At 44.3% G+C, this 26,002-nt stretch overlaps 1 protein-coding gene and 1 non-coding gene across 4 annotated transcripts in view; one reads left to right on the forward strand and one right to left on the reverse strand.

The window, feature by feature from the left end:
* The first annotated feature begins 417 nt into the window (after nucleotides 1-417).
* TRNAW-CCA (transfer RNA tryptophan (anticodon CCA)) lies at nucleotides 418-490 on the forward strand. The gene has a single exon. It is a non-coding gene; the product is annotated as a tRNA-Trp (tRNA).
* A 6,833-nt stretch (nucleotides 491-7,323) lies between these two features.
* The window catches only part of LOC113611267 (HRAS-like suppressor 3), a 30,356-nt gene continuing 11,677 nt past the window's right edge, over nucleotides 7,324-26,002 (reverse strand). For all 3 annotated transcript variants that reach the window (XM_027089994.1, XM_027089995.1, XM_027089993.1), the window contains exons 3-5: nucleotides 21,808-21,910; nucleotides 16,345-16,613; nucleotides 7,324-10,325 (exon numbers count right to left, since the gene is read on the reverse strand). In XM_027089994.1, the coding sequence (XP_026945795.1) occupies nucleotides 10,224-10,325; nucleotides 16,345-16,613; nucleotides 21,808-21,910 (474 nt within the window). In that variant the 3' untranslated portion in view covers nucleotides 7,324-10,223. The remainder of the gene's footprint in view (nucleotides 10,326-16,344; nucleotides 16,614-21,807; nucleotides 21,911-26,002) is intronic.

The following is a 26,002-nucleotide window of genomic DNA, read 5'->3' on the forward strand; positions in this document are numbered from 1 at the left end:
CTTCAGTAGTTGTGGCTTGCGGGCTCTAGAGAGCAGGCTCAGTAGTTGTGGCGCACGGGCTTAGTTGCTCCACGGCATGTGGGATCTTCCCAGACCGGGGCACAAACCCACATCCCCTGCATCGGCAGGCAGACTCTCAACCACGGCGCCACCAGGGAAGCCCTACATATACTTTTTAATGAGTTTTCTTAAATCTTATATCTATATAAAAGAACAGTCATAAGTGTAAGACATAAGAAATAACAATAAAACATCCATGCACCAACACCCAGTTGAAGAAATAGAAAATCACCAATATCTTAACTAAGCCCCATGACACAAAAAAAGTCTGTATACAAATGTTCACAGCAGCATTATTCATAATTGCCAAAAGGTGGACGCATACTGATGAATGGATAAAAAACATGGGTAGGGACTTCCCTGGTGGTCCAGTGGTTAAGACTCCGTGCTCCCAATGCAGGGGGCCCAGGTTCGATCCCTGGTCAGGGAACTAGATCCTGCATGCCACAATTAAGAGCCCACAGGCTGCAACTAAAAAGGTCTCGCACGTGGCAACGGAGATCCCACGTGCCGCAACTAAGACCCAGTGCAGCCAAATAAATAAATAAATGGGTTTTTTAATGGGTATATCCATACAATGGAACATTACTTGGCCATAAAGAAGAAGGAAGTAATAATTCATGCTACAACAGGGAGGAAATTTAAAAGCATGCTGGTGAAAGAAACAGGTCACAAATGCTACCTATTTTAAGATTCTATTTATATGTAATGCCCAGAATGGACAAATATAGAGAGACAAAAAGTAGATTTATGATTGTTTAAGACCAGAGGCCCAGGCAGTGCTCGGAGGTGATAGCTCAAGGGTATGGAGCTTCGTTTTGAGGTGGTGAAAGTGTCCTAAAACTGATTGCGGCGATTGTTTCACAGCTCTGTGAACATACCAAAACCCACCGAATTATAGACTTTAAATGGGTGAAGTGGACGGTATGTGAATTCTATTTTAATAAAGCTGTTATAAAAAAATTAACCCTATTTCTCTCCCTCCTAGTACTGTTGTAGCCACTCTCCTGAATTTTGTGCCTATTAATGTCTTGCTTTGTAAAAGTTTTTACAAATAAAAAGGTATCCCTTAACAACATTTTTTTAATTTGGTAAAAACAGAATCAAACATCATACATTCTACAACTTGATTATTTTTGCTCACGATTAGGTTCCATGCTGACGGATTGTAGCCATTGTTCATTCACGTTCACAGTATTCCCTTTGTAGAATGTAGCACAGCTAATCATCCTGTCTCGGGTCAACAGACATTGGGGGTGTTCACTGCTGCTGACAAAACTGCCACGAGCGTCCTCACTCAAGCCTCCTGGAGCACCGGGCGGCTCTCCTCTAAGCAGAGGCTTTCAGATCTTTTTGACCAAGACTCACGGTGAGAAATACACTTCACAATGCATCAGGATATTGATGTATACAAGTAAAAGTCTTACCAAAAAATTTGCCAAGAAACAAGATGAAATTCACTCTGACAAATCCTATTCTCTATCACTGTGTTTCACTGAATGATTTTTAAAATACTGACTGTGACCCACTAAATAGAAGTTATCCCTCACTAAAGGAGCACAAACCAGAGTTACTGGGTTGTAGGGTATGACCTTCAGCTTTATTAGAAAAAGAATGGAAAATTAAGCTTCCACCAGCAGAATGCCAGAGATATAACTGCTCAATATTTAAATATTTGTCAGCATGGTAGCTGTAGACTAGGATCTTTTAATTCACATTTCTATAAGTACTTATGAAGTGCCCCATTTTGTCATGTGTTTATTGGACATTTGTATTCTCTCCTCTGTGGAAAGCCTGTTAATACATTTGTCCACCTTTCTGTTGGGTTGTCTTTTCCTTATTATTACTATTTTTTAATAGATTTATTTATTTATTTTTGGCTGCGTTTCATTGCTGACCGCGGGCTTTCTCTAGTTGCGGCGAACAGGGGCTGCTCCTCGTTGCGGTGCGCGGGCTTATTGCGGTGGCCTCTCGTTGCAGAGCACGGGCTCTAGGCACGCGGGCTTCAGTAGTTGTGGCACACGGGCTCAGCAGCTGTGGCTCGTGGGCTCTAGAGAGCAGACTCAGTAGTTATGGCGCACGGGCTTCGTTGCTCCGTGGCATGTGGGATCTTCCCGGACCAGGGCTCGAACCCGTGTCCCCTGCATTGGCAGGCAGATTCTTTTTTTTTTTTTTTTTTTTTTTTTGCGGTACGCGGGCCTCTCACTGTTGTGGCCTCTCCCGTTGCGGAGTACAGGCTCCAGACGCGCAGGCTCAGCAGCCATGGCTCACGGGCCCAGCCTCTCCGCGGCATGTGGGATCTTCCCGGACCAGGGCACGAACCCGTGTCCCCGGCATCGGCAGGCGGACTCTCAACCACTGCGCCACCAGGGAAGCCCTCTTTTCCTTATTGATTTGTATGAATTCTTTATATATACTGAATACTAATCCTTTGTCAGTTTTTGTGTTACAAGTATCTTCTCCCAAGTGTTGCCTGTCTTTTCATTTACTCTATTATTCTTATTTGATGGAATCAAATTTACCTTTTGGTGCTTTACTTTTTTTTTCTGTATTATTTTGTGCTTATGAACTACAGAATGGTTATAAAAGTGTTCTCCTATATTTCCTTCTAAAAATTTTGTACTTTTGCCTGTGATGGTGAATTTTGAGTCAACTTGACTGGGCCAAGGTATGCTCAGATAGCTGATAAATCATTATTTCTGGGTGTGTCTGTAAGGGTGAGTCCAGACAAGATTAAGCATTTGAATTAGTAGACTGAACAAAGATCAGCTCTCACCAATGTGGGTGGTGTGAAATGTGAAATAAAATGGGGTCATTTATGTCAAGGGGTTTTTAAATGGAACCAGGAGGCCATTAAGGAGGTGGACTTTACCCACATCCTCCCTGAGCAGAACCTGAACTTTTTTTTTTTTTTTTTTTTTGCGGTACGTGGGTCTCTCACTGTTGTGGCCTCTCCCGTTGTTGCGGAGCAACAGGCTCCGGACGCGCAGGCTCAACGGCCGTGGCTCACGTGCCCAGCCGCTCCACTGCATGTGGGATCTTCCCGGACTGGGGCACGAACCCGCGTCCCCTGCATCGGCAGGCGGACTCTCAACCACTGCGCCACCAGGGAAGCCCAGAACCTGAACTTTTGAACTGGGTGAAACCACAAATATTCCAAGGACTCTGCAAAAACACTTGCAACTTGTCATAGCAACGGGTTGTTACCTCGCTCTAGTGATAGCCTTAGCAATCCTGTTCAACCAAGACTAGCCTCTGCACCCAGCTCCAATTAAAACTCTTTGCAATGCAAACCTTCCTTCTTTGCCTTTAAAAACCCATGACTTTAACTCCCTGGTAGGACACTGTTTAGGTCGCTATCCAAACCTGTGTGCCCTGCATTGCAGTTCTTTGATCCCAAATAACTGCTTTCTGCCTGAATATGGCCTCCTAGTTTTATTTAGGTTGACAGAGCATCATCCCATCTGCTGAAGGACTGAATAGAATAAAGAAGGTGGAGGAAGGACAATCTCTCTCCTTGAGCTGAGGGGTCCATGGTTTCCTGCTCTCAAATATCAGAGTTCCTGGTTCTCTGACCTTTAGACTCCAGGACTTACGCCAGCGCCCTACCCTCCATGTGGTCAGGCCTTCACTGGGACTTAGACCATTGGCTCCCTTGGTTCTCCGGCCTTCGGACTTGGACTGAATTACATTACGAGCTTTCTGTTCTGTGTTTGCAGATAGCACATGGTGGGATTTCTCAGCCTCCATAACCATGTGTACCATTTCCTTTAATAAATCTCCTCTTGCATCTATCTACCTATCTATCTATCTATCTATCTATCTATCTCTATCCTATTGGTTCTGTTTGTCTGGAGAGCTGCAACTTACATATTTCCTTTCACATTTAAGTCTGAAATCCTCCCCAAACTGACTTTTTCTGTACAGCGCAAAGTCCATATGATTATGCAGTTTTTTGAGTACAGTTTATTGGTTGAGGATCAGCAAACTATGGCCCACAGGTCAGATCCAGCCCTTTCCCTGTTTTCATACAGCCCAGTAGCTAAGACTGGGTTTTGCATTTTTAGATGGTTGAAAAAAATCAGAAGTTAATATTTCATGACCCATGAAAAGTACATGAAATTTAAATCTCAGTGTACATAGATAAAGTTATGTTTTTATTCTTTTACAAATACAGTTTTATTAGCTACACACCCACGTATTACAGTCCATAGACGTGAATTGACTATGGCGGCTTTCCTGCTACAACAGCAGAGTTGAGTAGTTGCATCGCTTTGAGGCCTACCAATCCTTACTCCCTGGCCCTTCACAAAAACTGTTTGCCAACCCTAAATAGTTCATCCTTCCCCACTGATCTGCAGTGTCACCTTTGTTGTAAATTAAGGTTTTGTATATTTGTGGGGTCTGTTTTAGAGGTTCTACTTCATTCCATTAGTCAGCCTAACTATCCCTGCACCAAAAATGCACTATTTTGATCACAATAATAATTTATAATAAATCAATATTTGATAGTGCAAGTCTCCCTGCCTGGTGTTTCTTCTTGGTAATGAAAAAGCTAACCTTGCCTCTTTACTTTTTCCAGGTCCATTTTAGAATCTGGTTGTAAATTTCAGGAAAGACCCTGTTGGAATTTGGTTTGGAATTGCACTGAATCTAGAGATGAATTTGGAAAGAAACTGACATATTTATGATATTGCGGTTTCCTAGCCATGCAAAGTCCTTCGATATTTTCTCCAGAGAGATCTCATTCGTGTGTTGCTTGAATATCTGGGAAAACTCTGTAAAACCATCCAGGAATGCCATTTCTTTGTGGGACAAAGTTTAAGTGCTGATTTAATTCCTTTAATGGTAATAGGACTACTTAGACTTTTTTTCTCATTCTTGGTTCAATTTTGATAACATGTTTTCCTTAGAATGTATTAATTCCATCCAAATTTTCCAATTTATTGTCATGAAGTTATTTATTGATTTCTTGGTTTTTGGTCTCCTTAGTATCTGTAGTTATATCCCCCTTTCTATTCCTAAAACATTAACTTGTGTATTCTCTTTTATATGCTTATTTTGATTCATTTCTTTTGGTTCATATCTTTTTACTTTCTTCCAATTTTTTTGTTCTTCTGTCTCTTTCTCTCTCTTTTTTTTTTTTTTTTTTTTTTGGTATAATTGACATAAAACATTATCTTAGTTTCAGAGGCACAACATAATGATTTGATATTTGCATATATTGCAGAACGATCACCACAACAAGTCTAGTTAACATCTGTCATCATACATAGTTACAAAACATTTTTTTCTTGTGATGAGCACTTTTGAGATCTATTCTCCTAGAAACTTTCAAATACGCAATACGGTATTACTAACTATACTCACCATGTGGTACATTACATCCCCAGGACTTATTTATCTTATAACTGGAAGCTGGTACTTTTTGACCCCCTCCACCCATTTCACCCACCCCCAACCCCCAGCTCTGGCAACCACCAATCTGTTCTCCGTATCTATAAGCATGATTTTTTTTGAAAGATTCCATATATAAGTAAGATCATACAGTATTTGTATTTCTCTGTCTGACTTATTTCGCTCAGCCTAATGTCTTTAAGATCCGTTCGTGTTGTCGCAAATGGCAAGATTTCATTCTTTCTTATGACTGAATAATATTCCGTTCTACATGTATACCACAATTTCCTTAGCCATTTACCCATTGATGGACACTTGGCTTGTTTCCATATCTTGGCTGTTGTAAATAATGCTGTGACAAACATGGGGGTGCACATATCTTTTCAAGTTATGTTTTCCTTTTCTTTGGATAAACATCCAGAAGGGGGATTGCTGGATCGTATGGTAATTCTATTCTTAACTTTTTGAGGAAACTTCATGCTGTTTTCCATAGTGGCTGCACCACTTTACATTCCCAGCAACAGTGGACAGGGCTTGTCTTTTCTCCACATCCTCACCAACACTGGTCATTTCTTGTCTTTTAGATAATAGCCATGAGGTGGTGTCTCATTGTAGGTTTGATTTGCATTTCCCTGATGATTATTCCTGTTGAGCATCTTTTCATGTCCCTATTGGCCAGCTGTATGACTATCTATCTTCTATCTATCTTCTTCAATTGGATGATTAACTCAGTAATTTGTACCTTTTTCTTTCTTAATGTAAGAATTCGTGCTACACATTTCTTTCTAGGTATCCCTTGACCAGAATGACCCAAGTATTGATCTCTAGTATTTTTGTTATCATCCAGTTCTAAATATTTTCTAGTTTCCATCATGTTTTCTTCTTTGACTCATAACTGATCTAACAATGTGTTCTAAAATTTCTAAAAGGATAGAGTTTTTCAAGCTATCATTTTCTTATTGATTTCTAACTTAATTTCATTATGGTTAGAAAAGATGATCTCTATGTTACCAGCCCCTTGAAATTTGTTGCGACTTGCATCAAGGCCAAGGACGTGGTCAGTTTTCATGAGCATTCCTTCGTGTGTGGTCAAAAAGAATCTATATTCGGGCTTCCCTGGTGGCGCAGTGGTTGAGAGTCTGCCTGCTGATGCAGGGGACACGGGTTTGTGCCCCGGTCCGGGAAGATCCCACGTGCCGCGGAGCGGCTGGGCCCATGAGCCATGGTCGCTGAGCCTGCGCGTCCAACGGGAGAGGCCACAACAGCGAGAGGCCCGCGTACCGCAAAAAAAAAAAAAAAAAAAAAAAATCTATATTCGACAATTGTACTACATGTGTTCATTAAATCAGCTCGTTGGTTTTTCAAAATTGCTGTATCTTTTGTGTCTCCTCGATTTATCAGTTCCAGAGAGAGGTGTTATTTAGATCTCCCACTATCATGGGGAATTTGTCATTTTCTCCTTGCAATAGACCAAAATTTTCAGTATCTATTTTAGGACTTTTATTAGGTGCAAACAATTTTAGAAGTATTATACCTTCCTAGTGAGTTGAAATTTTTTTCAGAAACTTTTTTGGAGCCTTTTTCAACACCAGCAACTAATTCTCTGATTTCCCAGATACCAACTGGGTGTTCAACAATTCAGTTCAGTTTTGACACTAACCCCTGGGAGCTGGCACAGGCCTCAGAGCTCAAGTGCTCAGTCCCCTAAGCCTGCCCTCCTTCACCTTTAGACACCTTTCACCATTCGCAAGACCCAGGCCACCTGTACTTCTGTCAATGGGCTAAAAATCAGGGGTTCCCACAACCCTTCCGAAGGTTCAATAATTTGCTAGAACAGCTCACAGAACTCAGGAAGAGGCACTTTAATTATGTTTACCCGTTTATTATAATGTACAGAACTCAGCAACAACCAAATGGAAGAGATGCATAGGGCAAGGTGTGTGGGCAAGGACCTTCCATGCCCTCTTCAGGCAGCCACTCTCCTGATACGTCCATATGTTCACCAGCAGGAAGCTCATCAAGTCTCCTTGATCAAGAGTTTTTATAGAGCTTAATCTTCAGCTTGCCCACCCCTCACCTCCCCTTCTTAGAGATCAGTAGCCTGAAAGTTCCAACCCTCTAATCACTTGGTCTTTCTGATGACCAGCCCCATCTTAAGGCTATCTTAGTGTCCCCACCCTAAGTCTCCTCATTAGGACAAACTCAGGTTGATCAAAAGGGGCTCCTTAGGAACAGGAGAAGACATGCCTATCACTCAGGAAATTCCAAGGGTTTTAGGAGCTCTGGCCAAGAACCAAGGATAAAGACCAAATGTATTTCTCATTATGACACACCTTTTATCTTTTTTCTGTCCAGTAATCATGTTTGGTTTAAAGCCTATATTGTCTGATATGATTATAGATATACCAGCTTGTAGTTAATTAGTATTAACTAATTAACCAGTTTTTAGTTAGTATTTGCCTAGCACATCTTCTTTTAATTAAAAAAAATTATTATATAATTTATTTTGAATTAATTCAAAATAATAATAAACTTTTGAAATAATTTCAAAAGTTTCAGTTTATTTAAATTTTCAAGTTCAAATTTCAGATACTTTTCAGATGCTTACTAGGTAAAAATTTTAATATACAAAAAGTACTAGAAAGACTAGTACAGTGGTTACCCATATACACAATACATAGATTAAAAACTTATTGTTTTGTCATATTTGCTATATCTGCATCTATTTTTTAATAAGGTCATGTGTTTTACATAAATCTCATACCATTTTCACACTTAATAAAATTCATAATTTCTTAATATTCTTAAACACCCAGTCCATATTCAAATTTTCCCTATTATCCCAAATTGCATTTATAGTTGTTTTTCACACTTAGTTGTTTTGTCTCCAACATGTTTTTCAGTCTAGGACAGTTTATACACACCGCCAATTTTTCTCCTTGATAACAATGTTTTAAAGACATCAGATGAGTTACCATGCACAATGTCCATCTTTTTAACTTCAGTCTTTGTGTCCTTATATTTCAATTGGATCTGCTGTAGACAGTATTCCCTGGATTAGTTGTCTAATCCAGCATAATGTTTGTCTTATACTTGGCAAATTTAGTCCATATATACTTATGGTCATTACCAATATATTTGGAATTAGTTCTTCCGTCTTCTCTGGTCATTTCTACACACCCCACTTTCTGTATGTAATGTTTATTTTGTAATTGAACTGGGTGTTTTAGTTTTGCTTTCTTGTGTTTATTCTACTTCATTCCTTTTTACTCGATAATTAGTTTGGAGGTTTATGCTCCACGCCTCTGCATCACCTTACGCCATGCGACAGAGGGGGGCTTCAAGAAACCCACCCTTTAATTTGGGCCCGTGTCCCTTGGGTTTGGGGAGCTTGAGAACTGGCACGACATGTGACATCAACAGAACTGAAACAAAAAGGAAGAAAACTACACTGGGAGACACTACTCTTACATCAATGCTGGGTCATGAATGGGCACAAGCTTATCCTGGACCAGATGTGGGCCAAGCAGGAGGGAGCTGGCCAGGAGCCATTTGTAAGTCCTGTCCAGGATTCCAAAAGATTGATGGTCCCCAGACAACCAGGGCTGACGAAGGAAACATTCGCAAGCAGACAGAGGAGAAGACTTGCCCTGTGGAGGGAAGGACAGTCGGCCCCAGCAGGGTACTTCTGAGGAACCCACAAAAGCCCCTTTCAGGAAGATGGTCACTTTGAACACCTGCCAAGCCCAGCGAACAACAGCAGGAGACCTCAAAGGACCAACCATGAAGGGTCGTCCCTTCGCCCCCAGACCCTCCCGCGAGGGCTCAGCTGCACCTACATCAGGCACGGGATGAGCCACACCCCCACCCCGAAAACCCTGAGGCAACTTTGTACCACGTGACCTGGCCCCACTGGGCAGAGCTGATTGGCCTAGTGGGGCCACCTGACCCAATGGCAGCCAATCAATCTGTAGGCTAAGCGTGGTGAGCTGAGCCAATCAGATTCTCTCTCAGGAGCTTGCGTTGGGAGCACCTCGCAGGCCACAGGCAGGGATGAAACTGAGCAGATGTGGGGAGAGAAGCCTTAGGAGCGGGTGTGGGATCAGAGACTGGGCGGTGGGGGGAGGGGTGTCGTGACAGCCCAAGTGGAGAGGACGTAGGAGTGCTGCGGGGTGGAAGTGATAAGGCTGAGAAAAGCTGTGGAGATCAGAGGGAGATAAAGGAGATTTTAACAAGATTGGCAAGAGCATACAGTCTTTCCTTATGGCTGAGGTTTGAACCCCACGGACATAGACTCCAGCTACTAAGTCCTGGAAGCCAGCCTGGGTCTAGCTCCAGGCCAAAGGTCCTGGGTGTGCAGTGGTTCCTGTTCTTGAATATCAGTCCGGTTTGTCTGTCTCCCTTGCTGCCCACCTGTATCCTCACCACTAGAAGCCCCCATTACTTGAGATAACCGGAGCCGGACTTTGTTTCCTGCACGTAAAGAATGCAGCCCACAAATAGAAAGTGAAAGAAAATCACCGAAGAGGCAGAGAACAACATGGCATCATCAGGAACAGAGCGTAGCTGCACCCTCAACAGACCACGCCAGGCAGTTCTTGCTGCACTTCCCCCAATAAAATCCTCCTTCATTGGACTTTATTTTATTCTGTGAAAATAAGCCTTATTGTAAAACAGAATAAATCCACAAACCAAACCTCAAACCCTCTAGCAAAGAAGGCCCCCTTAATGCATAAATTCACTGCTGACAAGAGAGTCCCTTCAAGTCATTGCTTTTGTTTCTTGTTTCTTGAGAACATGATTCCAATGAGGCCTATGGCTGCCAGGCCCGCTCCTGCGATGCCAGCTACCATGATGGCATCTCTGACCTGGAAGAGAGAGGAGGGTGGATCAGATTCTGTGCCAGGAATCTGAGTACACGCTGTACATTCAACAAGAACATCCAGCTCAGGGAGCCTCCCATGCCCCTTGGTCTTCTTGACAAACTCCGGAGTCATCTAACATTGGCAGGGAAATGGGGAGAAGAGGGCAGGATGGGGAAGGAGTGGTGGGTGGGGCCAGCTGGCCAATGACATACACAGGTCTGAAGCGGGAAACTCACTTCACCCTGTGAGTACTTAAAGCACACATCCCCAGAGGGTGGCTGTGAAAAGGACAGGGAGATGAAGCCAGACGGTTGACATCCTGGCTGGCCAACAGGGAGCTCTCGAAGTAAGTGTGAAGTTGAAGAGTCATTGCTATTGAATCCTCAATAAACCGTGACCTCCGGCAGAGCAAAACCCTCACTTGCCGTCATCTTCGCCTTATCCCCAGCACCCGGTCCTGCCAGGCGCAGATGTGCTCTTTGCATGTTCCTGAGTGACTCAATGTAGTAGTAATGTTATACTTTACATTATTAAGATATCTGACTTGTATTGTTTGTACTAGAAAAAAAAAAAACGTTGCAAAAGTAAGAGTAAGTTTCAGGGTAAAAATTGGACATGTATCAAATTTCACTCTTTCCAAAATCCAACTAAAAGTAAAATAAGGCATTTGTTTTAGGCATCATTCCACCAGGACCCAGAGAACACTAAATGCAGTGAAGGCAAAACGCCCGAAATCATGAAAACTGTACTTTTTCCCACTAACGGTATCATGAACACGGATCAAGAAATCTCACCCTAAAACCAAGCCAAGCACTTAAGCAGAACCAAGAACTGCAAAGGAAAAGGTTATAATGATTTTACGCCAAGAAGTCCAATGAGACAGTGTACTAGACTCCCAGTAATAAAAAGGATGAAAACGCGGACTTGGTACCCCAGACCCACATCCTTACATGACGCCGCCAACTCTGCCCTTGGTACCCTGAGCACAGAGCTTGCCTAGGTTGTGTATGTTGTGGCCAAAAAATTCCCACATGCCCACCATAGAGAAGACTTTGAAAAACTTCAATGCTTAAAAAGAATATACGTTGCCACTGCCCAGGCTTATCTGAGCCATACACATGTCCAGCATAGCTGTGTGAAATGCCAGGAAATACACCAGTGTAACTAACATCACAAGGTACCCAGAACACATGTCAACAAAAGTTTGCATGAAGCTACTGACCTAAGGTTTGACTGCCGCTCAGTCTTTAGACCTTCCTGTTAAATTAAAGGTAATTAGGCTTGGCTTTGTGGCAACCGCGGTCCTGCTGGGTTCTTGCTAGGGAGCCTGCATAAAACCACTTGTATCCAGTGTTTTCCTTGCTAAGCTATGTGTCAAGGTGGGAGAAATGGTTTGCAGATAATGGAGTAGGAACCATAAGCCCCCAGTTCTTTACAGAACCTCACAGTGTGAGGAGAAATGCTGATGGAGCCGGTTCATACAAAAGGTACTTTGTCAAGGAAAACAACAATAGCCTCATTGTTTGTGCTCATGCTTTGTACAGAGTCAAACTGTGTAATTAAATACAAGAAAATAGTATTTAGTTAGCCCTGAGAGTGCAGATTTTACGGAAAGAATGATCTTCCCAGGAGAGACAGAGCTACCTGCAGATGCCATTGATGATTTTCTTGTTGTAAGGCTGCTGGGTCCAGCCCAGCCACTGTGCTGAAATTACAACAGTTCTGATCATGAAAATGGGCTACATGGTGTGCACCAGAGGTCTTCAATCAGAATATTATGAAAGAGAAAAGTTGCCCCTCATTATCTTTTCTTGAAAGTGGACAAACAGTAGTCCTATCAGACTGCAGACAATTAGCTGCTTATGCTACACGTCTACTATGAGTTAAGCCCCGGAATTGTTTCTGGGAAAAAGGCAATTCTAATGTGCTTTTCTTCACTTTCAGCAATGTTCTAAGTGGACATAAGAAGAGTAATATTATTCAGAAAGCAATTGAATTCAGACTATGAGAGGTTATAAAATAACAATGGTTATAAAATACGTGTACAGAAAGTTGGTTTTAATATTTACAGTAGTTTTTAAATAATACCCTGTAATTTATCCAGGTTTATGTAATTACACAATACCATTGGCCACATCTTCAATTTCTATTTATCTTAAAATTTTATCTGACACAGAGTAGACTTCAGCATGAGTGTAGCTCCTAGTTGCTTTTTGCTAGAGTACTATTCAGTACAAAAGCTTACTAAGAATACATTTTTTGAAGCCTGAGTATTTTTAAATAGGTAGGTGGAAAATAGAACCATCTTGATTAGAATACTCTTAGGCATGGAAAGCACAAACAACATTTTGGTTTAAAACCATTGTTTCCCTTTCTAAATGGAAACTTAGATGAGTCACATATAGTCCGTTGAAGGAAAATCTAGTCTGCTTCAAAGAGCTGAACACAAATAAACATGATGACTAATAAGATCCTTTTCACACAGAAAATTATCGTCATGAGTTAAGAGAAAAAGAGAGCTGCTGCTTTGATGGCTCTTACAAACAAAAGTACTGCTGGACGTTGTCCAGCACCCACTAAATCCACCCTCTCTAGTGAGATGGGAGAAGTGCAGAAGCTACATTTTAATTCGGTCACACCGTGTATTATGATCATTACTCACCTCGGCCAGTACTTCCCAAGGCGGGTACAGGCTTGCCCTCTGGGGGAAGTTTGGCAATATCTACAGACATTTTGGTTCTTACACCTGGGGGTGGAGGGTGCTACTGGCATCTAGTTGGTAGAGGCCGTGGATGCTACTAAATGTCCTGCAATACACAGGGCAAGTCCTAACAATGCAGACTTATCTTCATTGTTAATGACCCCAAATGTCAATAGTGCTGAGGCTGCGAAACCCTCATCTAGGCCAAGAAATGAAAGAGGAAGTCTTTGGAAACAGTATACACGGCCCCTCTTTTTGTTTTGTAGTATGTTCTGGTTTCATGTTCTGTGAGGGGGTCCGGTAGGATTGTTGATGCTGCTTTATCATTGCTGTGTTGTCACGGTTTTGCCTCTTTCGGGCGGCTGGCTAGCGCACTGGGCTAATGCCTCAGGAAGAGAATGGGATGTGTCCAATTTGTATTGTTTCATTTTGCAAGAAGGTGCTTGTAGAAAGAGCAAATGATAAAAAATATTTCTTGGTTCTTTCAGTATCTCAAGATTTGGAATTGTATTTAAATGCTCAAAATATTATTTGTGCGTACTGACATATGTATTTTACTAAATTATGTAACAATTTTGTGAAGAAGTGTTCTACTTATATTAAATTGTGACTCTCTTCTTTAGTCTATTAATAATCACTAAAGGATAACTAAAAATGAGATGATTTGGAGATATTTTATAAATCTACCAAATCTTCTTAAAATAGCACCCTGGATTTGGTATCTTAAACTTCCCAAATTTGTATAGTAATCTCTGTTTGGAGTTTATTGCTGCATAGGAGGGTGGACATCTACCTGAAGCAGAAGCCAGGTGTAATCAACACCTCAATTGTTATGCAGGATCACCCATGAAGTCAGATTTATTTAGCATATGTTTCTCTTTTTTATGCTGATATCATCACTGCTACTTTTTTAAAAACTTCTACCTTACCCAGATCTACCAATAAGTGTTAGTTTTCTCATTGAAAAAGATAAATAATTGGAAAACAGGGGAGAGAAGAAAAGAAAATCAGAGGAGCAGTCTAGGGGCACAACCTCCGAATAATCAGTGTTCCCGAATGAGAGAAGAGAAAATGGAAAATTTCCCAGAATTGAAGGAATGGGGTTTCCACATTGAAAAATGTCATAAAGTGCCCAGCATAATTCATGAAAACAGATCCACACAAGGTTTATCATAGTGAAATCTCAGAACACTGAAGATAAAGAGAAGATTCTATAAGCTTCCAGAAAGATAAAATTGGTCACATACAAAGGATCGAAAATCAGAACCGATTCAGACTTCTCGTAAACAATAGCATAAACTAGATGACAATGGAGCAATACCTTCACATTTTTTAAAAAATTCTTTTCAGCCTAGAATTCCATACCCAGCCAAACTATCAATCAAATACGAGGATAAAATGAAGACGTTTTCAGGCATAAACAGTCTTTTTAAAATGCATCCTTTCTCAGAATCTATTAGAGGTGGTATTCCACCAAAACAAGAGAGTAATCCAAGAAAGAGAAAGATGTGAGTTGCAGAGGATAAAAGCATTAATACAGGAGAGAACTGAAGGGCATCTCTAAAGGATGCTAGTAAAGAGAGATACCAGGATGACGGTGTGCATCAAATGTGACTCAAAACAAATGTTTTGAAGGCCATTATCCCCCCTAGATAGATATGCTGAGTGCCATCATCCCCCAGATTCCTTCTGGTTGCCTCACATTTGTAATCTGAGTCATGAGGTTCCTCTCATGGACCCGCCCACTGACTTTCCCAGAAGGAGCCTCTTATAAACTGTCAGGGAAATTGAAACTAGACTGTGACCCAGAGGTTCTGGGACTCTTCACCAAACACTGGCAGTATTGCCCTGTCCTTCCCTAGCTAGGTGTGTACTTGCTACTAGTCAATTTTTGTATTAATCATCTTTCACATTCATATATATATATATATATGTAATATATGTATATGTAAATATATGTATCACATATACATGTACTTATATACATTTTTATATATTTACATACATATTTATTGAATAATAATAACATGAGTGATTGAAGAAAACAAATAAGAGAATACCCATTGGAAGATATCTACTGTATCATCACAGAGCATAGGATGAACTAACCAACATGCAGGTCAGTGTAATAAGTAAACACAGCTGATTATCAGCGGTATGAGGAAGGCTGAGCGTGATCCTTGTAGGCGGTGTTGGTGGATGCCTCCCCAGCAAGTCACTGTGGCCCAGACAGGCCAGTGGACAAGACAGTGGGTGAACCAAGAAAAAGAATGAAGATGAGGACCATTATGACTACTTCAACTATTACAATGTATTAAGTGTACTTTCTGAGTTGCCACTCTGCTAGCATAAGGATGCTCTTATTTAATTCACACAGTAACCCTCCTAGATCAGTATTATCACTTGTACTTCACCAGGGTTTAGAGAACATGAATCGATCTGTCTGCCAGGCCATGCCCTTGACAACCACAACGACCAAGGAAGAAGACACCAGATCTCAAAAAATTAAAAAGTACTGAAAATCAACAACCTGATGGATCTTAAACTCATCCTTTACTGAAAGAAAAAAAAAATCGTACTCTTTTGCATCAACAGGCATCCAAGAACTTTTCCAAACAATGTTCTCACACACACACACACAAATGAGGGGGCTGCAGGGAAGGGCCAGAAAAGGAGAGGAGAAAGTGAGAGAAAATGGGAAGGAAGTTAGTTACCCAGGTGAAAAAGCAATTCAAAGAAGAGAGTGGCCATGGCCAAAATCAACTAAGTAAATAAAACACACCTGCATCACCTGGAGCCTCTGGGACTGCCCCTTGGCTTAAGGCAGGGCTAAGCACAGGGCTTTTTATAAGTCGTGGCAGACCTGGGCTTCAGCTCCCACCTCTGCTACTTATCAGCACAGTTGGAGACAACTCTCAGGAAAAGAGACAACACAGATTTGTTTGATGAAATGAATGTCCATCAACAAGTGCTGTGAGCCTCAGTTTCCACATCTGTAAAGCGGGATAGTAAAACCTGCCTCTGAGGTTGTGGGAAGGGCCCATCTCAGGGCCAGGCAGCCAGGGAGGGCCGGGCACCGGGCTGACAGTGACAGCTGTGCTCACACCCTCGGCCATCGTCCCCCGACCACACTGGTCCGCGGTGCCCATCTCCCCACCCTCCTCCCCACCCCAATGGTGACATCCTTGAGGGCAGGCTTCTGCCTCTGCTATTCTGTCGTGTTTGTGCCCCTGCCTCCAGCCCAGCCCAGCCCACACTGATGCCCAGGTCAGCGGAGGAAATGGTCTGGTTCCCGGGGATGGGGACACACTGAGGACGCACCTGGTCACTGCGGGGGATCCCGTAGCGCAGCTCGTTGACAAAGTGCTCGCAGTTCTCGCTGGTCAGCTTGTAGAGAACTTCCTGGCCCACCAGCTCCTCTGCCTGCTGGACAATCTTGTTGGGAGGCAACGGCGAGTACTTGTCATCGTGCTTATTGTTGACCTGGTACCGGTCTCTCCCGGCCACGTCGCACAGCCGATCCTTCCTCACTATGGCCTTGTCGGTCAGCGCAGACATGAGACTGGCCATCCCAGCTCCTGCGATTTCACCTATGGATTCAGGATGAGAAACAGCGGGATCGGTCCTGAGCCGGCCCCCAGGGGCTCAGAGCAGCCCCAAGCCTGGCATCCACCACATCCACAAGGGGATGAGCAGGTGTGAAAGGGCCACAGCTGTGTGGCTATGAATAAGGCACTTATGGTCTCTAGGCCTTGGTTTCCTTATCTGAAATGAGGAGGAGTAAAGTTCCATGATTTGTTGTGATTATTTTTAACCTAGAGAAGCTGGCCTCGTACACCCTCTTGTTTGTGCAAATATGGGCCCTGAGCACACCCACCTCCTTGGAGGAATAGAGTGTGAACTTTTTGTGATGCTAAAAATGCTACACTTCCTTGACACATACAAAGCTGATTACTGCAGAAAAGGTAGATGGATTTGCAGAAGTGGATCCTATCCTTCTTGGAGCAAAGGGACCAAAACCCCACAGCTGCTCCCAGAGGTGTGACACCAGGGAGGTCCATGGGGAGGGGCTGGAAGAGGCAACAAATTTCCAGAAATGAAACTGCCTTGAAGCAAGGGATTTGGGCTCAGCAGAAGGACCAGGATAGTTGGGAGGGAAAGCTGATGCCAGCACAGAGATTGGGCATACCTCCTGAGGCAGCCAGCCTACACCGTGTGGGGAGGGGCAAGCTTTTGGTATGACGGCTGAAGAGGTGTGCTTGCACGACAGAGGTGGACCCCAGGGAACATCACAGAGGAGGCTCACTGTCCCTCAAGGAGCCTCTGTGGCCCTGCCGCGATCGGGAACCCCCAAGGCTCTTCTCAGCAGGGGAAGCATCCTCTTACACTGGGCAGGACCCATCTTCCACTGTAACACCATGTGACAGCAACAAGCCATGGCAAGAGGGTCTGATCAGAGTCCAGGTCCTGTTCTGCTAGGCTTTCCAAAGAGGACTAAACCCCTCTGCCCTGAGTATAATCCTGAGATTTTAGAAAATCAGAAGAATTCAGACTTGCTACTAACAAGGCACAAGGTGCTTGAGGATTCAGTGAAGTAAGTAAAAGATGGTGCTGTGTTTGAGCCCCAAATTTATGGAAAGGCTCGGTGTGGTGATTGGATCAGGGGAGCTCCTGAGACCCACCCACCTTCAGCCCCTAGGCGTGGGTGGCAGGGCTGGGACTGGGGCGAGGCAAGCAAGGTGCCTGGAGCACAGAATTTCAGGAGGTACCAACTCTCAGGGACGCAAGTTCAGAGTCAACACCTAAGAGTGAGGGCTTCCTTACACTTCACACCCTGGGTGTCACCCTGGTGAGTGAGAGCACAGGCTGACGGTCAGAAGCTCTGGGATCTGATTCTGGCTCCATCACTGAATGGTCTTGACATGTCGCTTAACTTTGCTGAGCCAACACTGGGAATCCACAAATACCAGCTAAGATGGATTCACAAACACACATCCGTATAGGAATTTAAAGTTTCTTTTAAAAGAATTATTTTACTTTTTAAAGTTAGTCTATTAAAGAAAATACCAATTAAATAATTGGAGAGAGGGCACAAGGATATGGCAAGCAATCAGTGACTAAATTTTGGGAAACCTCAGACTTGACAGTATAGCAGCATGTGTAAGGGCAGGGAATAGAGAGTCAGACAGCCAGGGTTTGAGTCCCACCTCCACGACTTTCCTGCTATGTGACCTTGGACAAGTGGCTTAATTTCTCTAAGTCCCCAATTCCTTGTAGAATAGGGTCAGTAAGTTCTACCTGTGCCTACAGTACTGGACGGGGAGCTGCAAGGATTAAAGAAACTGACTAGGTAAGGTGCCTCCACCAGTGCCTGGCACAGGGTGAGTGCCTCATCAGTACTGGGTTGTTCTCTAAGCTTCCTTCCAACTCTAATTTCCACCGTTTTCTCAGTAGCAGGAGGTCAGTCCTCCTTGCCTCACCTATTCCACGGGGTTCCTGTGAAGCTCGAGTGAGAAGATGCAGATAGAAGCATATTTCCCTTTGAGGAGCACCACTCACCCAATGAAGGGTGTCACACCTACCCACCCAGATCCCCTGTCGTGCCATCCCCTGCTTCCTGTCCAGCAGTTACACCCACTCAGCGCAGTCAAGCAATACTGGTGCTGGTCCAAGGTGCTGAACACAGACACGAACTAGACAGCGCACCTGCCCTCAGCGAGTTTACACTCTAGTGAAAGGACACTGACAAGGAACAAACAGAAAAAATAACACACTTTCAGGTACTGAAAATGCTATGGAGAAGATTAAGCGAAGTCACATAGGAGAGGATGACCAGGGGAGGCTGCTCTCACTCGGGGTGCGGGGGGGCCACGCCCAGAAACAGGCATTTGAATTGAGACTTGAACGATGAAGAGGAGGCAGCTGTGCTGAGAGCCAGGAAAGAGCATCACAAGCAGAAGGAAGAGCAAAGGCAAGGACCTCGGGAAGAAAGGCACGTGGCGTGCTTGAGGCTGCAAGGAGGCCAATGTGGCTGAAGTCTAGAGACCCAGGAGGAGAGAAGAGGAAGCTTCAAGAAGGTCAGAGAGGCAGGCAGAGGCCAGACCACGCCAGGCTCACAAGCCACAGCACAGATCTGAAACTTATTCTACGTGTGATGGAAAAGCCAGTCGAAATTAAAAGAAGGCGAGTGACATAATCAGATGTATACTTTGGAATGATCACACTGGCTGCCCAGTGAAGGAAGGACTGACTGTAAGTGGACAAGAGGCAGAGAGACCAACCAGAAGCTGCAGTAGCAACAGGTGAGAGAGGATGGTAGCTTACCCCAGGGCACAGCAGTGGACATGCTGAGAAGTGATCAGATCGGGGGTCTGTTTTGGAGATAAAGCCAACAGGATTTCCTGATGGATCAGACGTGGGGTGAAAAGGATCAAGGATGATGCCTGGACTTTTGGTCTAAGCAACCGGATGGCATTGTCCGCTGGAGCCCTCCATTTGGGGTGTGTCAAGTTCAACATGCCAATTAGATGCCCAACTGAAGATGCCAAGTCGTCAAGAGGTTACACACACCTGAAGCTAAGCAGGGTTAAAATCAAGTTAAGGGAGACATCGACAAATAGAAGGTGTTAGAAGCCAGTGGACCGGATGAGGGAGAAGCAAGGATTAGGGGTATGGGAGAGGAGGAGCCCCCTAGACACAGGAGGCCAAGAAGGAAGGGCCCCGGGCTTCCCTGGTGGCACAGTGGTCGAGAGTCCGCCGGCCGATGCAGGGGATGCAGGTTCGTGCCCCGGTCCGGGAAGATCCCACATGCCGCGGAGCGGCTGGGCCCGTGAGCCATGGCCACTGAGCCTGCGCGTCCGGAGCCTGTGCTCCGCAACGGGAGAGGCCACAACAGTGAGAGGCCCGCGTACTGCAAAAAAAAAAAAAGAAGAAGAAGAAGGAAGGGCCCAGTGGGAAAGGAAGGCAGCGCCAGGTGAAGAGCAGAGAGAGGCCACTCGTGTTAAATGCTGCAGAGAAGCCAAGTAAGCCGTGACCAGGATATTGATTGTATTGATGTAGCCTTGATAAGAGCTGCTCCAGGAGGGGAGTAAATACTCCCTGGTGGAGGGAACAGAAGAGAGGATGGGAAGTAAGGAACCAGCAGGGGCCGTGGCAGACAAGAGAGCTGCTCCATGGGAAGTTAGCTAGAGAGGACGTGAGGTCGAAGGGGTGTTTGTTTGTTTTATCAGTGGGAGATATTCCAGTGGTTTCTAGGGCAATAGGAATAATACAGAATTATTATTAATTTGAGGGTACAGTGCTTGTGAAAGTAAGAGAAGGGGGTCCAGGGCCCACACCTAAAGGCTGGCTTTTAAAATAAGGGCAGGGGCACATATATACTAATGGAATATTACTCAGTCATAAATAGAAATGAAATTGAGCTATTTGTAGTGAGGTGGATAGACCTAGAGTCTGTCATACCGAATGAAGTAAGTCAGAAAGAGAAAGACAAATACCATATGCTAACACATATATATGGAATTTAAGAAAAAAAAATTTCATGAAGAACCTAGGGGTAAGACAGGAATAAAGACACAGACCCGCAAGAGGGAAGAGATATGGGAACATATGTATATGTATAACTGATTCACTTTGTTATAAAGCAGAAACTAACACACCATTGTAAAGCAATTATACTCCAATAATGATGTAAAAAATAAAATAAAATAAAATAAGGGCAGGGGCACATTTGCACTGTAACAGAAGAAAAGGCAGATTATGTGGTTCTAGATGTTGGTGGTTTGGTTGATCAGGGGTGGGGATGGTGACATCTACCCTGGTTACTCCTAGATTTCTCTATAAATACAGGGTGAGGTCATTCATTTTGCTACCATTCTTGGTCAGCAAAAGACACATCCAAGAATGTCCACAGCAGCTGCACACAGAGCAGCCCACTAATGGAAGCATCCAATGCCCATCAGCGGAAGAATACATAACAGACTGGGCAATGTCCATACAACCGAGGACACGCAGCAATGGAAAAGTAAGAACAACACAGATGACCTCACAGGCCCAGGGAAAGAGCCGGACACAAAAGAGCACAAGCTGTGTGATTCCTTTGCTCTGAAGTTCTACAACAAGCACAGCTAACCTACAGCAGGAGAACCTAGAAGAGTGGTTGCCTCTAGGGAGGGAGAGAGCATACTGAAGAGGCATGAGGGAGTCTTTTCGGGGAGTGGAAATGTTCTAGATCTTGATCCGGTCATTGTCACACGGATGGATACATTTTTTTTAATTCACTGACTATACACCTGACAATATTGCGCCCTTTACTGTATTTTGGTTATACCTCAGTTTAAGTAAAAAGTTTGAGAAAACGGGTGGGGAATTCTCCCAATAATCCTGCACATTAAGGATTCTTAACGTCAGTTTACAAATGAGGAAACCAAGGCCGGAGAGTGAAAATGGACTCACAGACAAGTCTGCTGCCCAAACACCTGTGCTCTTCCCAGGAGATTTGCACTTCAGGACCGAATGTGTTTTATACGAAGTCATAATACACAAAATACATGAAAAGCAGAACTGCCCCCTTGGAAGCCCACCCCAGTCTCTCTGCATGGCCCTGGTGCTCCAAGGTGCAGAGTCTGAAAACCACTGCCCCACACCGAGCTGTCTTCCTGTAGCACCCAGGAACCAACCGTCAGTTGGGGGCGAAAGAAGAATGTTGGGGTCCCCTGTGAGCCACAGCTCCCCCACCTCCCTCTGCTCCCAGCCCCAGCACAGTGAAGCGCTGGGCACCCTTACTTGGTGGGGCCAGGTGGATCACATATCCATTACCAACGTAGATGGCCCAGTGTCTGTAGAAAGGGCGGAAAATCTCGATCAGGTCTCCAGGCTGGGGCTCTGGCTGCAAAACCAAGAAGAGTGCTGTTTCAGGTGACACGAGAGCTTGGAACCAGGGGCAGGGCTCAGCTAGGAGGGTGCAGCTCCGCGGCCTCCAGCTAACAGCCCTCCAGGGCGTCCTCCTGAGCCCTGCCCGGCCAATCCAATGCCAGTCTGACTTCACAAGCCTGTGTCCCAGACCTGCAGGGACTACGGGCCTGCCCACCTGTCATTACAACCTGCCGAGTGCACCGCCTAAAGGGTTTCTTCACTAGCCGGGGTTTCTGCCTTATTGTTCCTCTTTCTAGGAGTATTATTTATTGAACTCTTACTCAGAGCCAAGCGCTCTGCTAAGTGTTTTACAGGCGTAGCTCAATAAATTCACACAACCCTCCTATGAGGTGGGCACTGCTGTGAACCCCGTGTTATGAATGAGGAAATCAAGGCTCAGAGATGCAGAGGAGTGTTCTCAAAGCCACACAGCCCGAGTGACGTGGCCAGGACTCAACACTAGGCCGCCTGATTCCCAGGCCCAGTGACTTGACCACCACACTGACCGTCAGGCAACACCACAGGTTATTTGATTAGAGCTGTGCATCTGGAGACTCTTCCAGGGGGGTCAAATTGGGGGGTGTCACACAGACACTCCGCGACCTGGCCCGGGGCCTGGCAGAGAACTGGTGTCAACCTCTGGCAGCAATGTCCCCCTGGCTGCTCATCCCAAGGATAAGAGGGTGTATGTGTGTGTGTCAGTGTGTGTGCGTGTTGGGGTGTGTGTGTGTGTGTGTGTATGACAAGCAAAGGAAAACTCTCCTCTGCACTGTGCTCACACCGGTCCTTCTGACACTGGATGTGTGGGTTTTCCACACTAAGCGATTCAATCCTCGATGCACTGACTGGGCACCCACAGTTTACCTCAGTTCTGACACTAACGGCCCGGAGTTCGCACAGACCCACAGGCTTAGTCCCAGAAGACTGAGGCCCCACACACTTTAGACGCCAACTGCAAGCTGCAGGTTGTTGCTGTGCTGTGAACAACCGGCTGTGAACTGAGGGCTCCCACAGCCCCCTCCTTGGGTTCAGGACTTTGCTGGAACAGTTCATAGAACTCAAGAAAACAGCTGACTTGCTAGATTTCCAGTTACTAGAAAATATACAACACAGGAAGAGCCAGAGATGCAGAGGGCAAGCTGTGGTGGGAGGGGCACGGAGCTTCCATTACCCCTCTGGGGACCAGCGCTCTCCAGCACCCCCGTGCTTTCACCAACAGCCTGGGTTAGGGGTTTTATGGAGGCTTCGTTATGTAGGCACGATGGATTAAATCATTGGCCATTGGTGATTAATGCAACCTCCAGCCCTCTGATCACCTGGTCGGTTGAAAGGGGCTCATTATGAATGACGAAAGACATTCCTCTCACCTCTACTGCTCAGGAAATTACTTGGATTTTAGGAGCTCTGTGGCAGGAACCCGGGGCCAAGACTAAATATCCATTTCTCATTATATCACAGTGAGAGTGCGTGGGAGTGAGGGTGTGTGCGTGTGTGCAGGGGAAGGTGGGAAGGATGCTGAAATGCTCCTCAGAGCCCCGCCCTGTTAGGGGAGCACAGCAGCCCAGAGCCTGAGAAAACCTGGGGAGGTTCAAGAACACTTTCATTCAACCTATTGAGGTCCCAATGCCAGACACTGGGCTAAGTACTGCGGGTGGGGACACTCCGACCTGGGCCAGGATCAGGGCTGATGAGCTTCCGTGGTCCAAACCAACCTTAAATCTCTTTAGAACACCTGGAGACAGAGCCCATCGGTGGTCGTTCCAGCCCTCTGTCCTTTCCCGCTCACCTGCTTGCTCTTAGGGGACAGACCCATAGGAGTTTGCCCACGTCCCATCGCCAAACTCTGTGGGCCTGACTGAGAGATTCCATCAAAGATGAGGGGGGAGCATGGACTCCCCCCTCGTATGGCCTCCCCTGGGATAAAAATGATGGGCAGTGGAAGAGCCAATCACAACTCTATAATGGCTAGGAAGTAGGGTCAATGACAGTTCATTTCTACTTATAGAAACAATAAAACTGCAAACAAACATCCCACGTGGTAGGAAAAAAATCTTTTCACAGGAATTTTACAGATAAATCATATTGTCTTATTGCAGTGATTATAATTTATCTTCCCAGAAGAAGGCGCCCAGACCTTACTGGGAAGCTTTCAGAACACTGGACAATGGTCACAATTGATGAATCCCATTTGTTTTCCAGAATAAAAGAAAAAGTATATATTAATTGTTTGGTGAGAGTTATGGGGTCTTCAAGGACCCCCAAAGGGCGATTTAACTGGACATTTCCATGAATAAGCCAGGACACAAAAGCAAGGCTGAGACCCAGCCCTCAGGGAGGATACTGATTAGAAAAGGAGACAGTTGGGACATCAGGAATATGACGTCAAGTAATAAGCAGCCAGTAGGTACACAGACCCAAGGAGCTCAGGGGCTCACTGTGTTCCAGACAGATATCAATGAAAGCTATTGATATACAGAGAAACATGCTTGCAAAAATAAATAAATAAGTAAATATATACACACATACACACACACACACACACACACAGTGACAAAAATATCTACAAAGAAACTCAGACTTTATAACACTAAATACTGATGCTAAGTGAAAGAAGCCATACCAATAATCTAAGTACTGTGTGATTCCATTACACGTCATTCCAGAATAGGCATCACCATAGGACAGAAAAGTAATCAGTGATTGTCAGGGGCTAGGAGTCAGGAGAGGGGATGACAAGAAAGGGGAATGAGGAAATTTCAGAGCAATTAAATTTTCTGTACTGTTCTCTGTTTGATGGTGGTGAATGGTTACTCAGTTGTCCATGTTTATCAGAACTCATCGAACTGAACGCTGAAAGGGTAAATTAGACCGTAACTTTTAAAAACACTAATTGTTTAAATAAATAAAAAATTTTAACTTAAAAAAAATGGATATCCACAATTTGAAAGCAAAAAAGCTGTGATTTTTTTTTTTAATACTCAGTCATATTGCCTGTCCCTTGTAATGGCAAAAGGCACATATTTCCAAATACGCACTAGCTTAAAACATGACATCACTCAAGGAAACTTCTTTTTAAAAACGAAGTGAAAGGTGCTGGACTCCCCCACGGAGCCCTGTGCACTAGTTAGAAGCAAGGACTCGATGTTCACATGACCATGTGGATAATCTTTCAGATACAGTGCTGAGTGAAAAAATGAGATTGAGCTCCGCAAAATACCACTTATACGTATTAAAGATACCCACACACAAACCAATAATACATGTCTTACCAGAAACATACCCAAAAAAACAATTTTTAAAACGACAACAGAAGAATCTAAAGAATACATATTAAATATATTAGGATGCTACCTAGCCATTGGGAAGATGGAGAGGGAGAGGAAGGATGATAAAAGGGAACTTAATAAAAAAAAAAAAAAAAAGAAGACAAGGGGTCTTGCAGGGACCAGTGAGGACAGGGTGCCATGAACAGGGACATAAATAATTCACACCCTTTCACTAAACTCTAATTGGAGAAACAACTGCTTAATGATACACACAGCCAACTGAGCTGAATCAAAATTAAGAACTCAAGAAAGCATGTTATAAAATTAGAAATATGAGAACAAAGTCCTTGGGCCAAATTTGTGCCTCTGCTTATTTTTGTATGCAGGCAAAGAATGATCTTTACATTTTTCAGTGGTTGGGGGAAAAGTCAAAAGAAGAAGAATATTTTGTGACACATGAAACTCAAACTTCAGTATCTATAAAGTTTTATTGGCACAAAGCCACCCCCATCATTTACCTTGTGGCCGAGGCTGCTTTCTCTCTACAGCAGTAGAGTAGTTGCAACAGAGGCCAGAGATAGTAAAATATTCACTCTCTGGCCCTTCAGTTTGGATCAACAGTGATCCCTCTCTCACTCAGCTTCATCCCCAGTCCCAGAAACCTAGCTGTACCCTGTTGTCAGGTGGTTCTTCCCCCAGGAACAAGGAGAGCCAGCAGGAAGCCAGAAACTCTCCAGAGCACAGTAACCATGGCTCTCCCACACAACACAGCCAATGACAGTGGCAAAGCTGAGACTCTG

This window comes from Aethalodelphis obliquidens, unplaced genomic scaffold (genome assembly GCF_003676395.1).
Source record: "Aethalodelphis obliquidens isolate GAN/ISIS:26980383/991018 unplaced genomic scaffold, ASM367639v1 scaffold69, whole genome shotgun sequence".
NCBI classification, from domain to species: Eukaryota; Metazoa; Chordata; class Mammalia; order Artiodactyla; family Delphinidae; genus Aethalodelphis; species Aethalodelphis obliquidens.